Raw genomic sequence first — 15,000 nt, forward strand, 5'->3', positions numbered from 1 at the left:
TTTGAAAAGTTGTGAAAATGTGTGAAAATCTTTGAATATATGTATTTTTTAAGCAAACATTTCTAACTCAAATTTTGCTTCTGGGGGTCCCTGGAACTAAATATTTTGAGATCGGGGTCCGTGGCCAAATACATATCATCTTGGGGGTCCTTAACATAGGTTTCTTGCACACATTTTCAAGATTTTTCAAAAATAGCAGATCTACAAGCTCGCAGCGCGGCACTCGGTGCCACGCTGTGAGCTTGTATATCTGCTATTTTTCAATAGTTAACATTCATGGGGGGCCCGCAGTGAATCCTTGTACCCAGGGCCCAGAATTTGGTGTGACGCCCCTGAGAGAGAGCGTCTTACATAATCAGCCCTGGCTGATGTTGTTGAAGCCTCCGTGACACAGAGGGCACAAGGCAAGGCTCACATGAGTCATGATGAATGATGGCGTTTTTTTCCCCGAATCCTCGTCCGCTTGTTATTCTGGCAGTCATGTTCCTCGCGCTTATATCGTACTTACTGTATATCGTACTTACTGTATATCGTCGTATATCAGTGGGTTCCAACCTTTTTCATATCAAGGTCCATTATTTATTCAGAATTTGAGCCATGAAACCACCATTTGATGAGATTTATCCTCTCAGATTCAAAACTTTGAATATTTTGGATAAGATTTGGTCCACAATTCCATGCTGTAATGTTATGTACCATAGGAGAGATAACAGGCAAACATTGACCAAAAATGTACATTCTCTAATTGTGAAATCCCTTTAAACATTGGCCAAATTGTCAAATATTAGTGGCAGAAATTATGAAAATAGTAAATACCTGATCTACATGCTCACAACTATTTTCACAATAGAACCGTGTTATACAAAATGTAATGCCTCAACTCTTATTGCTCGTCAGGGTGGGGTGGGGGGGGGGTCCCCAGTTAAAATGTGATTATTTTGGGGGTCGCGGCCTGAAAAGGTTGAGGACCACTGTTATAGATGACTAGACTCCTGCAGAGCCAATGCCGTAAAAGGAAAAAAAGAACTGTAGTTTTCCATGCAGCCTTGCCAGGCTGCATCAGTCTTCTAGGTAATAAGTGTGCAGACCATCCATAATAATGCTACACTGAGCTGTTCAGCATTCTGCTGTTGTTTCCCCCCTTAAACCATGGCTACGCGTGTGCCAGTAAATCCTCGCTGTCGGAGGAAAGAAACCTATTATGCCCATATTCTAGCCTTTTGTGTCTTTTTCCCTGTTAAACCCATTGAAAAATCATGTTTTCTTTTTGATATTCTTTGAATATATCTTTTTTTAAAGCGAACTTTTTATAACTAAAATATAATATTTCGGGATGGGAGTCAGCGGCCAAATACACATATAATTCTAGGGGTCCTTGACATGAAAAAGCTTGAGAACCACTGACATACCGTATAGAAACATTCGTTTTTCAAAAACCTTACAAGGATTCAGAAGACATTTATAGAATCGGGTCAAAAATATTCAAACATTCAACACAAAATATTCAAACATTCAACATTCAACATTTTTCAAAAAATAGCAGATCTACAAGCTCACAGCGCGGCACCGAGTGCCGCGCTGCAAGCTTGTAGATCTGCTATTTTCCAATAGTTCAAGCATAACATAATGGTTAAAGTGGTTCAAGTCTAAAGTGACACAGATTTGCGTTCCAGGTCTTACCCTCTAAAGTAGCAGATCTACAAAACGTAACGCGCCACTCTGAGACGCGTTTCAAGCTTGTAGATCTGCTACTTTTGCCGTTTTTTTTGCACTTGAATCCTGATAGGCACAGTTTCAGTACGTACGGCGCGAGGTCTCCGCCGGCGGACAGAGAGATACGCTATAGAGAGAAAAGAAAAGAAAAAGATCCATTTTATCGAACCGAGGGAGGAACCGTACATACGTGTGTGAAGTGAACACAATCCTCAGTGTTAATTAAACCGTGCAGAGTGTTACAAAATGGAACACCGTTGACCCTCGGGGGGTCCCATTCATCCCATTTTGTGTGCACATTTCTGCACCGCATAATAACCTTTTAATAATGTCGAGCTTTATATGTGTGTGTGTGTGTGTGTGTGTGTGTGTGTGTTGTTTGGTTAATTGGTTATTGTTGTACATGACCTATCATACTAACCCCACCTCCTCTCTCTCTCTCTCTCCTCTCTCTCTCTCTCTCTCCTCTCTCTCTCTTCTCTCTCTCTCCTCTCTCTCTCTTCTCTCTCTCTCTCTGTGTGTCTCTCTGTCTCTCTCTCGCCCCTGCAGCATCCAGACCTTCTGGTGTAAGGATCATCTGTCATCATGGCTGACGAAGCTGATATGCGTAATGAGCTGACTGACCTGCAGGCCCGTGCCGACCAGGTGGCCGATGAGGTAAGGCCCAGATACACGCGCACGCACACACACACACACACACACACACACACACACACACACACACACACACACACACACACACACACACACACACACACACACACACACACATACAGGGGCGTCACAAGGGGGGGAAAGTGGGACTGAGTTACTAGGGCCTTACTTTAGCTATTGAAAAATAGATAGACAACAGATCTACAAGCTCACAGCGCGGCACTCGGTGCCACCCTGCAAGCTTGTAGATCTGCTATTTTTGAAAAGTCGTGAAAATGTGTGCATATCTTCGAATATGTATTTTTTAAGCGGACATTTGTAACTCAAATTTTGCTTCTGGGGGGGTCCCTAGAACTAAATATCTTTAGATGGGGTCCATGGCCATATACAGAACATTTTGGGGGTCCTTCACATGAAACAGTTTGAGCACCACTGACATAGAAACATAGTTTTTTCAAAAAAAGGATTTGAAATATTTTGTAAGACTTTTCACGATTAAAAAGAAATAGCAGATCTACAAGCTTGCTGCTGTGAGCTTGTATATCTGCTATATTTTTCAATAGTTAAAGCACAAAATGTCAGTGAATCCTTGTACCCTGGGCCCAGAATTTGGTGCAACACCCCTGCACACATACCCCCCCCCAAAAAAACACCTACTGTACATACCAGCAAACATCACGTAAACTTTTCAGACATTCCCACCCAAAAAGAGGGCCTTGGGTTTTACACTGAAAGCTAAGATTTGGGAGATTTATGGGAATTTCACGTCTTTTATTTAAATGTTTTAAAACATGCAGTACAATAACATTAGTATCTATTTCAGATGTTTTGCACATTCATTATGTTATGAGGGCTGTTCAGTCCAAAAGAGTGTGATGCCAAAATAAAGCAACGTCAGGCTAGGGATGGGACGATAATCGTTATCGTATTATCGTATTATCGTATTATCGTTTATCGTGATAAAAAAAAACACTCACAATAATCGTATCGTGGAAATTTAGATTTATCGTGAAGTTATCCTCCGTCATGCACTGGCAATAATTCACCTTTTATTTGCCGAGCTGCATTTCTAGTACCATTTAAACCCTCTATAATTGGTCAAACGGACCTGGAAATAACATACTTGATACATTCTTTTTTTCTCACTCTACCAAATCTCTTTGTTGCGACGCATTGTGAGCTTGTAGATCGGCAATTTTTTGGCAAATGTTCCGCCCCAGGATAATTTTCACATCTTCCCATCCCTACATCAGGCATTTCTTTGCTGTCGGGCAGAAACCTCATATCTCCATATTCTAACCTTTCCTGTTAAATGAACGCCACCCTACTTGATCATCACTACAGCGTCACACAAAAACATCAAAAGTAGCAGATCCATATGCTCGAAGCGTGGCGTGAAGTGACACGCGTTTTGAGCTTGTAGATCTGCTACTTTTGCCTTTTTTTTGCCAAATTTGAAGTAAGTAACACTTTTGGACATATGGGGTTTCCTAGCCTGGTTCCAGACCCTGAATCGCTAGCCACGCCCCTTTAAAATGTTGTTTCGGCGATTCACGAAATGTCAATTCAGGCTGAGTGTCAGGCTAGGGGTTTCCACCCGTCAGACACGATTTACAAATTTCTCCATGGTCAAGTCCATGGCACTCTGCCGACAGATATGATTCGGGAGCTGTCTTGAAAGGCTTCATTCGTTCAAGGATCCAATTCATTATATTCATAGCGGACCAAAATGAAGAAACTACTATCGTCGCTGTCGGGCAGAAACCTTGTATCTCCAAGTTTCAAATTTGTACAACTTTTTTTGTAAAGTGAAGCCCTGCTCCACCATAAAAGACTGTCGCACAAAATTGTGAAAATAGCAGATCTACAAGCACACCGCGAGGCGTTGTGTACTTGTGGATCGGCTGTTTTCACATTTTCAAATTGATAAATACAAAATGATCGGTCTTGGACACACAAGGTTTCCACCCAACACACAATGATATTCTACTATATTCTACCAGCCCAAACCTTTAACGACAAGAAGAAAATTGAAAGTACTCTGACCTTCTGGGGAGAGAAACCTGAAAGCCTGTGGTAAATTAAAAACAGAGGACCTTTATAAATAATGTGAAAACTTCTCAAGTTTGCCCTTCACTGAAGCATCTTTGACAGAATCCAAGAGTACCCAGGGTTTATGAAGTTTGTCATATCCATAGAAACAACTTACTTTATACACAAGCTGACACACACAGGCACAACAGATTATTCGCCTCAAGTGTGGTATACTTTTTTAAATTTATACTGCTTAACCCTTTTTTTAATGTTATAATAGGTTCTTTAGAAAACGCACGGACATCACTGATATCGCCATTACAAAAAGTTTGCACTGTCAGAGCTAAATGAACATTCTTGGTTTTTCTGTGCACAATCTCTTGCTAATAAAAGGTTGGGGCTATTACAGATAAGCTACGGGACTAAGAATTCGTTTAACCTCTCCATAATTAAGCAAAACTGCAGGCCTCATGTTTTTCTTTTGATTGATGGCAATGAATTTGTGATGGGGTTTGGGGAGCGTTGCGGAAGCCCAAAGGCACATGAATTATTTGGATTTTAGAGTGAATAATTTTATTTTTGCGGTGTTAATGGAGTAGGTGGAAAAATACATAAAAAAAGAGAAAGGGTCGAGACACAGGCCACAGATCTTGAATTCAATTCCGATCTTAATTTAACTGACACAAAATATATATTTTTTATTATTAATTTGAAATGAAAACACCTCTCTCTCGCACTTCTGCCAGTGTGCTAGTGACCACCCTCCCCTGTGCCAAAAATGTTGGCACCCGTTGGCCTAAGGTTGCCTATACCCTATAGCTGGACAGGACAGGGGCGCCAAGATGTTTTAAGCCAGGGGTCTTCAACGTTTTCAGGCCAAGGACCCCTTAGTTGAGAGAGAGATGAAGCAGGGACCCCCACAGCCTTTTAATAGATTCCATATAGTTTCATTGTTTGACAGCTCAATTATCAGTGTATTTTGGATTCATGTCAATTTGTGTTTTCAGATATTTAACCACTTGAACCGTCATAACTTAATAAACATGACCTTTCACTTTGTACTTTGTACTGTAAAAATAGCCGCTCTACAAGCTCACAACGCCTCGCAGCGCAGGCTGCGCGAGGCAGCGAGAGGCAGCGAGAGGCAGCGAGAGGCGTTGTGAGCTTGTAGATCGGCTATTTTTGGCTAAAGTTGGCTAAAGTTTCTAACACACAAATTTGGAGGACCACCTGTAGTAACTCCGAGGACCCCCTTGGGGTCCCGGACCCCCTGTTGAAGACCCCTGTTTTAAGCAGTTTGTTCTCTAACTTTCACCTCTAGGAGAAGAGACAGCGCGCTCATCTGTAATGAGATGATAGAAAGCCCAGGAAAGGCAGATAATTCTGTGAGGCAGAATAATAGACTAGACTCAAATGGCCCCCATTAAACATTCATGAGGAGATAATGCAAGAGCACCAGCAGAAGCTCCTCAGCTATGAGGAGGAGACAGGAAAGAAGCCAGGAGAGAGAGAGATGGATAGAGAGAGAGATTTGGGGGGAAAGGAGAATGCAAAGGGATGGATAGAGAGTATAGGAGGAGAGGAGAGGAGCGAGGTAGAGATGGGCGACATGGAAAAATATCATATCACGATTCCTTTTCAAGCTGCATCACGATCCACAATCTAATCACAATTCTTTTTCATGTTGGTTTGTATGGTTATTTTCATGGTCAAGTTAACAGTGGAACCACCTACAGTACAAGGTAACAAAAACTAAAAGAAAAAGGAGTAACAGACCATTTACACCAAAATACAAATTCAAGCAGGTTTGAATGAATTCTGCAATGACAGTAACAATTCAACAGGAATGTTGATATGGCTCCCTCAGTGTATGCAGTGCACGATATGTATACGATCTCTCTGAAAAGGCATATCGTGGAGAGACATTGCATCGTTCTCAATGATATTTATCACCATATCGCCCAGCCCCAAGCAGGGACTTTAGAAGCAGGAGATGGGGGAGATTGTGAAGTGAAGGAGTTGAGGCCGGGTTGAGGAGAACAGGGGAGCGAGGAGGTGACGAGCGAAAAGGGGAGAGGGTGCTTGAATGAAGAGAGGGATAAGATTAAGAGGGTTACTGGGGAAGGAGAGGAGAGGAGACTGCTATTCATAGGACCAGAGTTAATTATGTGACTTTCACTGAAACATGAGAAAAGGTCATTCTGAAATAGAACTCTGTTCCACATGGGCATACATGATTACTATGGCTGTTTGTTTTTTTGGACTATCTTGATCGATCGTTAACTGTATCATATTTGTATCTGATGATGTATCGTCTCACATCAAACTGGTCCAAAGAAAACTGTACCTACACAACAGAGATTGTTATTCCATTAGCCAATCTTTATGGGAAAAATCGATTTTCCATTTTCCAAAAAGATGACTAACAAAAAACAAAAAACCTTTACCCACCGGCCTGTGAAAACATTTTCTTTTCAATGACAGAGACGCAAAGGCTTCCGTTGAATACGTAACTGTAGGTACGTGATGCCTTTGTCCACAATAATTAACTATGTTCATTCCAGCATGATGTGTTTGGTCGGAGTATTGACAACAGCGACATCGACGTTCCGATGCAAAGTTAACGAACAACAGTTTGTGACAGTTTTACTTCTTTTGCGACAAGTGGATGTCCTTTCGTCTTTCGTTTCCTGCACATTATAGTTTTCTGACTGTACTGTATTTGTCCTTGTGTGGGGCTTTCACTAACCGCTCTCTCTGTGTGTGTGTGTGTGTGTGTGTGTCTGTTTGTCTCTCTCTCTCTCTCTCTCTCTCTCTCTCCTACCAGTCTCTGGAGAGCACCCGCCGTATGCTGGCTCTGGTGGAGGAGGTAAGTCCAATGACACGCATCACATTATTACATTTTTTTTCGATTGCTAAAACACAAAAAGCTAAAATTAGGCACAATTTTCACAACCTTTACTTCTGTCCCCAATCACTTGACTCAATTTGTTACTACTTTAGATTTCCTTATCATATTAGACTCTGACTTTCCTTCTTTACACTCTGATGTCAATTTCACATCACCTTGTTGTCAAAACAACACACAATTTTCAGGTTTGCACACACTTCTCACATAAAATCTCAAAGCATCAACCCACAACACACAAATATTCAAATCTCTAAACTTTCGGGTCTGGCGTCAATTACACATCACCCTGTTGTCTAAAAACCACACACAATATTCAGTTGTGCAACAACTGAACATTGAGAGGAACCGGAGGCAGAGATGGGCACAAAATACAAAAAAATATTTGAAATACAAAGGTATAAATACCAGGATACTGTCACCAGGATAGTATCTTGGTGGCAGTATCCTGGTCAGTATTAGACCAAGTACTGACCAATTTCTTTCAAAATATTTTTTAGTTTTTTGTGCCCATCTCTGACCAGAGGCATGATGCCTAAATCTACTGTAAATCAAAACTTGTTTTGGATGCATATTTGTGTGGTGTTTTACTGGTATGTTTTACTATGAAAAAAGTAGGCCTACAGTCATTTTACAAAAGGAGAAATATCTTATTCTCCTATTACTCCTATTTCTGAGGGAAATAAGCAACCATGTCTGGGATAAACAAGCCCAAAAGAAGAGACTGTCATAAGGCTGCACGAGCACTTTAAACCTGCACACTGTATACATCTGCTGTTTGAAAATAGCCGATCTACAAGCTCACAACGTGCTCACAACGCGTTCACAACGTGTCGTGAGTTTGTAGATCGGCTATTTTCCAAAAAGTCTTGAAATAAAATGTTGAATACATACAGTATACAGTATATACAGTATTTATGTATGTATGTATGTATGTATGTATGTATGTATGTATATAATCTGGTATGGAGCTCCCTGGCACAAAACATTTTCACATGGGGGGGTTAGGGGACAAATACATATTATTCATGTGGGGGTTGATGACATAACATCGTCATCTTAGTCTAGTTTCTATTTGTTGACATAATTGTCAATATGTTTTGTCTCAGTTTTGGTATAGCTTAGCTTTTATTCAGTTTCCGTCAGTGAAAGACATTCAGCCAACGTCATAGTTTTTATTCAGTTTCCGTCAGTGAAAGAAATTCAGCCAACGTCATAGTTTTTAGCCAAGGAAATCAACACTGGTTCACTGAGCCAAAACATTTTTGAGAACCTCTGCCCTGCTGGAGCCTTCAGTTCTGCCTGTGACCCTTGACCCTTGACCCTTGACATTTGGGAGATCCTGCCTCAGGCTGCCTGCCAGGAGAATAATGTCTGGTCACTGAGGGTACGACCCTCGTCCTCTCCTGGACAGCGTGCTGGCCATTGGGAAAAGCGGGACAACTCCCGAACGGCCGGTTCATTCCCGGCCGGTCCAGGCCGGCCATTAGGAAAAAAATAAAAAATAAAATGTCGGCCTTCGTCCCATTTTTGGGGCTGGGCGGCCAACAAAGTAAATTGTCACTGTCGGGCAGAAACCTCGTATCTCCCAAGTTTCAAATGTATACATTTTTTCGCAAAGCAAAGCCCTGCTTCATCATACAAGGCTGTTGCACAAAAGTAGCAGCAGATCTACAAGCACACAACGCCTCGCGGTGCGAGCCGTTGTGTGCTTGTAGATCGCCTTCACTAGTTTAAATCATTTTTAAAATGATAAATACAAAACAAACAGTTTTGGACAAGGTTTCCACCCGACAATGACGAAATATAACTCATGTACAGTAATTGGCCCACTGGCTTGTCACTTGTCATGATCTGAAATGGCAAATCTTTGAGTAGCAGCAGAGAGATCTCTCTCTATACAGCGCGCAATGAGGGCCTCTACAACTCTTTTTCCCGGGCTGAATCAGGGGCCCAGCACGTCCCTGCTGGACAGTGTTGTACCCGAACACGTTCAATGAACAATCGTTCATGAAATCGTTCATATTTTGAGCGAACATGAACGGGCCGTTCTTTATTCCCGCTTGATGAAGTGGTTGTTGAACGCGCTCATTCTGGCGTTCAGGGACAGCACTCTTTTGCCTGTTCGTGCCGTGCCCGCGGTTGACTTTGTACGGTATGTAATCGTGCCGCTCAAACGCATCTTGGCTTTACAGTAAATTTGTATTTAGCGCCGGCCAGTGCTGTGTGTGCACAGTGCAATGAGTGCATCCCTCTACAGTTGTATAGTACAGAAATATACATGTGGCACCATGAAGTGTTGTTATATAGGCTCCCTAAACGAATGTATTGTATTGTTAGCATGGTCTTGCATGTGCTATAGAGCTATTATTGCTTTATCAATGCTGGGATATTGCTTACTCCATGCCTTTTTTATAGCCTATAGTCTCTGTCTGAGTGTAGGAAGCAGCTCAGTAATGCATCCTATGTTAATGTGTCTTCACCCAGTTTCAACTTATCGTCATGAACAATTGGTTCTCACTAATGCTCATTATAATGTGGTACAGTTTTTTACAGCCGTGCTCCAACATCCGGCTTTGTCCAGGCTCTGAAGTGTGGCAGAAATTGTGAAAATAGACGATCTATATGCTCACAACGCCTCGCAACACCGTATTATACAAAATATAATGCCTCAACTCTTAGTGCTTGTCAGGGTGGGGGGGAGATGAGGGGAGTCCCCAGTTAAAATAATGATTATTTTGGGGGTCGCGGCCTGAAAAGGTTGAGAACCACTGCTCTACTTGAGTACATGAACTTTAGTTTCTTTACACCATCAATGATGTCACTGGTAGGTGGGAGACATGAGCATTAGTGAGGAGCATTTATACAAAGATAGCTTCTGTCCAAATGATGTCTTATTTGGCTGGCAGTAGAGATACTACAAGCCAAGGCAAGCACACCAATATCTCTCTAAAAATGATGTCCTTCATTTAAGATCCATATTCATAGATGACAAAGTTGTTACAGACGGAGTGCTTGAATCTGTGATCTAAGACATCTGTGCAGTCACGGTAATTAAAAAAGCATCAAACGTTTCAGTCGTTGACTGTCATCAGTGCTACTAGCCTAATTGACAGAAACGTTTGAGCACAATTTACAATTTAGACATTTAGCAGACAAGGTAAACACATGCAGTACATCAAATGCAGAGAGACAGTGTAGCGTAGGCCAGGGGTCATGTTTTGATTGTCAGGACATTGCTATAATGATCCCGACTCCCTCCCCAGTCAAAGTTCAGAAATTAGGTGACTTAATGGAATTGACCACGCCAGTGATCACCCTCCTCTGTGCCAATGTTGGCACCCGTGCCTAAGGTTGCCTACCTCTGTAGTGCCTCATCAATCTAGGATCATAAACCAAGAACCTAGCTAGAACCTAGTCTTAAACAATATAATATAAACAACTAGCAGGATGCCAGGTAAACAAATTAACCTATAGCATATGTATACTGTAGATCAGGGGTCTTCAACGTTTTCAGGCCAAGGACCCCTAGTTGAGAGAGAGAGATTAAGCAGGGACCCCCACAACCTCCATACAGTTTCATTGTTTGACAGTACAATCATCAGTGTATTTTGGATTCATGTCAATTTGTGTTTTCAGATATTTAACCAGTTGAACCATCAATACTTAATAAACTTGACCTTTCACGAAAATAGCCGATCTACAAGCTCAAAACGCCTCGCAGCGCGAGGCATTGTGAGCTTGTAGATCTGCTATTTTTTGGCTAAAGTTATCAGAATATGGACACTAGGGTACAAGTGGTTAACATAAAAAAGGAGAAAAGAACTTTCTGTCACTCAAAGATTTGGAGGACCCCCTGTAGTAACTCTGAGGACCCCTTATGGGTCCCGGACCCCCTGTTGAAGACCCCTGCTGTAGATACATGTAGATACAAGCCCTCTGCTCAACCAGGGTAGGACGTGTAAATACGAAAAAAAAAAAGAAAAAGTAATTGGGTGCATGCAGTGCATTGGCTCTAATAAAAGTAACTCCTGGAGGATTTGATTATCCTCCATTTGACAGGCTTTTGCTACATAATGCCTCAACACACACCTCCACAAACTCCTTTGTGACGCTCGAGAGATCAGTGGGATCCTCCGTCGGCGCACACATATATTCCCAGTTGAGCTTGGCGAGCGATATGCCAGAGAGAGATTGCTCTGTGATTGGCTATAGTTTGTTGTTAGGCCAACTGGGCCAACCAGAGACATTTTGTGTTTATAAGGGCTGACCGTTAGCGGGCCAGCCTATAAGGACAAGAAGGGATAGAGGGAGAGGGAGAAACAAGAGACAAAGATTGTAAATCAGAGACATACAGGGAGAGAGGGAAGGAGAGAGGGAGCAAGTGAAGGACATCACCAGAGATCAGTCGTCCCCACAGACCATTCAGTCAGAAAAATGTTGATGTTTGTTATTGGAATGCAGGGAAGTCTGAACCGATCTTTTTTATCTACATCACGTTGTTAGACGGTCGCTCTGCATTATTGCACTGTAAAGCTCCCAGATGGCCCCAGGAAAACATCACAGTAGATTCTCCTTCTAAACCACAAACGGTAATTCCAATTGATTCAACTTCCAAGGTCGGTTTAATTTAGTGCGATAATTAATTTAAACTGCGCTTTGTGGGTCATGAGTACGTCCGCACAGGATGTGAATATAATGAGGGACGCAATTCTTTTTCGAAAGATAGATGATTTTCAGGGCCAATATACTAATGAAACTTTATGAATGAGGCCTTATGTATCATTTCTGGATTGTTTATTCATCGCACTGCTGGTGTGTGGACCTTTTCTTTGACCTGGAACCACTTTAAAGATGGGGTGCCATGATTCTAGGGTTTCTAGGGGTCACCTTCTTTTCTTTTCTTTTTTTCTGTCCAGTGATAGATTTCTTATTTGGCTGGCAGGAGAGATACAAGGCAAGCACACCAATATCTCTCTAAAAATGTTAACATTATGAGTAGTAAAAGCACTATTCATGGACGACAAAGTTGTTACAGACAGAGTGCTTGAATTGAATGCAAAAACGAATCTGTAATCTAAGACATCTGTGCTGTCATGTTAATTAAAAAAAGCATCAATCGTTTCAGTCATTGACTGTCATCAGTGCTACTAGCCTAATTGGCAGACACGTTTGAGCACAATTTACAATTCAGACATTTCACAGACACTCTTTAGCCAGCGTGACTTACAGTAAGCAAGGTAGATAGATACCTTTATTATCCCAAGGGGGAAATTCAGTAAACAGGTAAACACATGCATCAAAAGCATGAGCTCATGCTTCCTTCAGTGGCATGAGGACTTGAGGAGTGAGCGGGCCGCTTCTTATCACCTGACAGCGGGGAGTTTGCCCGGTAGGACATATACGTAGCAGGGGAAGGAACACATTATTCCAACCAGTTCCTTTTCCCCTCCATCAGACTGGCCACAGGGAGGCAGTATAGAGACTAGGATTGCTGCATGTTTTTTGTGAGAGTAACTACCCTAGGGGACACAGGGAGAACATGCAAACTCCACACATCAATTTAATTTGAATTGATGTTCTCATGTTGACACATGTTTCCGTCTGAATACAAACATTTGCTTCTAGTTATTTCCCTTAAATTCCATTTATCTGGAGTACTAAAGATCCCAACCACTTCATTTCGTTGACCAAAACTATGACGAAAGATGTTCGTCCTTTTTTTCACTGACGAAAAATAAATAAAAACTAAGCTATGAAGACTAAATATATTGACAATTTTTTCAACAAATAAAAACTAGACTAATATGTTAGAGACGATGGAGAAGAGATACAGTATAACTAAAAGATAGTCATTTTATGTTTGTTTGTGCTCGGTTTTGCGCTTTGAAAATAGCCGATCTACAAGCTCACTTAGCTTGGAGCTTGTAGAGGCTATTTTCCCCATGCAACCAAGTGTAATATCCAGCCATTAGGATGCCATCAAGTCCCGCCAAAATACATTTTTGTTGCCAAAATCAACTGTAGGTTTAGTCAACTAAAATCTCTGACTAAAATATGACTACACTAAATGAAGTTTTATTCTAAAGATTATGACTACAGCTAAATCAAAATTTGCTGTCAAAATTAACACTTTTTTTGGTCTTGCCCTTGTCTTATTGACTTAGTATAAAGATCCCAACCGAGGAAGAAACTGTCAGAAAAAAGAAGCGCTCTCGTAACTTTTAAATAAGAGACAGAGACTAAGAAAATAGTTTTACTTTTATTTTAACATGCTGATAAAGTGCTCTGTGCTCAAAGTGAAAAATGTGTAAAAAAGCAGCAAACATAGGACCTTGTCAGTGCTGTAGGAGTCAACTGATACCACCAGTCATCATTACACAAATCAATAATCTTCATGTCAATAGATCAATCATCCCATCAATCAACCTTTATTTTGAAGAACACCGTACACTTGATACCAACCTGCCAAGTCATGTGATTTAATACGATAGGGAGTATCACGTGATGGCTTTGGGCATTGACCAATAGCAGAGTAGCGGGGTCGAGAGGGCGTGGCGGTGGTGAGGTCATCTCCACTGTAACCCGGTTAGAATGGATGTCCAGGGTTAGGAGACAACACTGTAACCACGGTGACAGGAAAGTCAATTCCAATCTGCCAAGAGTTACTGTCAGTGGACTGGACATGCTCTGTGTGCTTCGCCGTCCTTTGTCTCTCTTTCTTTATAGTAGATCAGGGCTCTTGAAGGGATTTCAGGCCATGGATCCCTTAGCTGAGAGAGAGATGGAGCAGGGACCCTCCACTACATATTGGATTCATGTTAAACGTGTGTTTTCAGACATTCAATGACTCTGTCTGTACTCTTTTTTCACCCCCTCTACACCAAACCTCATCTGCTATTTTAGGGCAATGTTCCCCCCCAGAATAGGAATGCTAGGGTTCAAGAGGTTAATGGGCTAAGAGGTGCTGTGGGAGCTTGTAGATCTGCTATTATCGGAGAGTTGGTGTAGAGGGAAAAAGAGCAGACTAAGTACAGAGCCAACAGTCAAGTTGACAGAATATTGAATGTTTCAAATAATACAATGCACATTAACATGAATCCAACATATTAATATAATAGATCATGTATGTCAAACAAGTCTATGAAGCTATCTATGAAATTTATAAAAATCTTTAATTTGCAATACAATTTTATATAACTAGAAGTTTGCGCCAAAACTCTAGAGTTCAGGCCGCGGTGCGGCCCTCACCGCCATGTTGCGGCAGCGTGGTGTGTAATGGTCAAATATGGGTAAAATCTTTTTTTTTTAAATTGAAAAAAATAAGTTTTGAAAAAAAAAAACGTATTGGGTGATGACCCGGAAGTAGATCACTTACTCTGATGTAATATAAAGATATGTAGTGGGAACCCTGCTTCATCTCTCTCTCAGCACTCCTAGGCCTGATAAACATTGAAGACCCCTGAACTAGAGAGTGAAATAAAATCCCTGCCCCAATCATTTGAATCAATGTTGCTCACACAGCTCATACTAGCCCTGGATGTATATACAGTATTTTCTGGACTATAAGGCGCACCTGACTATAAGGCGCACTGTCAATGAATGGTCTATTTTCAAACTGTTTTCATATATAAGGCGCACCTGACTATAAGGCGTACATAATAGACGCTACCGTTGCGTTATGCATCAAA

General features: G+C 41.5%; 1 protein-coding gene across 2 annotated transcripts in view; it reads left to right on the top strand.

Annotated features, from left to right (window-relative positions):
• Nucleotides 1-2,298: 2,298 nt before the first annotated feature.
• Nucleotides 2,299-15,000, top strand: part of LOC308288134 (synaptosomal-associated protein 25-B-like) — a gene marked incomplete at both ends in the record, with an annotated part of 78,737 nt that continues 66,035 nt past the window's right edge. For both annotated transcript variants that reach the window (XM_080729481.1, XM_080729480.1), the window contains 2 exons: nt 2,299-2,370; nt 7,229-7,270. In XM_080729481.1, the coding sequence (XP_080585607.1) occupies nt 2,299-2,370; nt 7,229-7,270 (114 nt within the window). The remainder of the gene's footprint in view (nt 2,371-7,228; nt 7,271-15,000) is intronic.

The sequence above is a fragment of the Nannobrachium achirus genome (assembly GCF_963921795.1).
Source record: "Nannobrachium achirus genome assembly, chromosome: 7".
NCBI lineage: Eukaryota > Metazoa > Chordata > Actinopteri > Myctophiformes > Myctophidae > Nannobrachium > Nannobrachium achirus.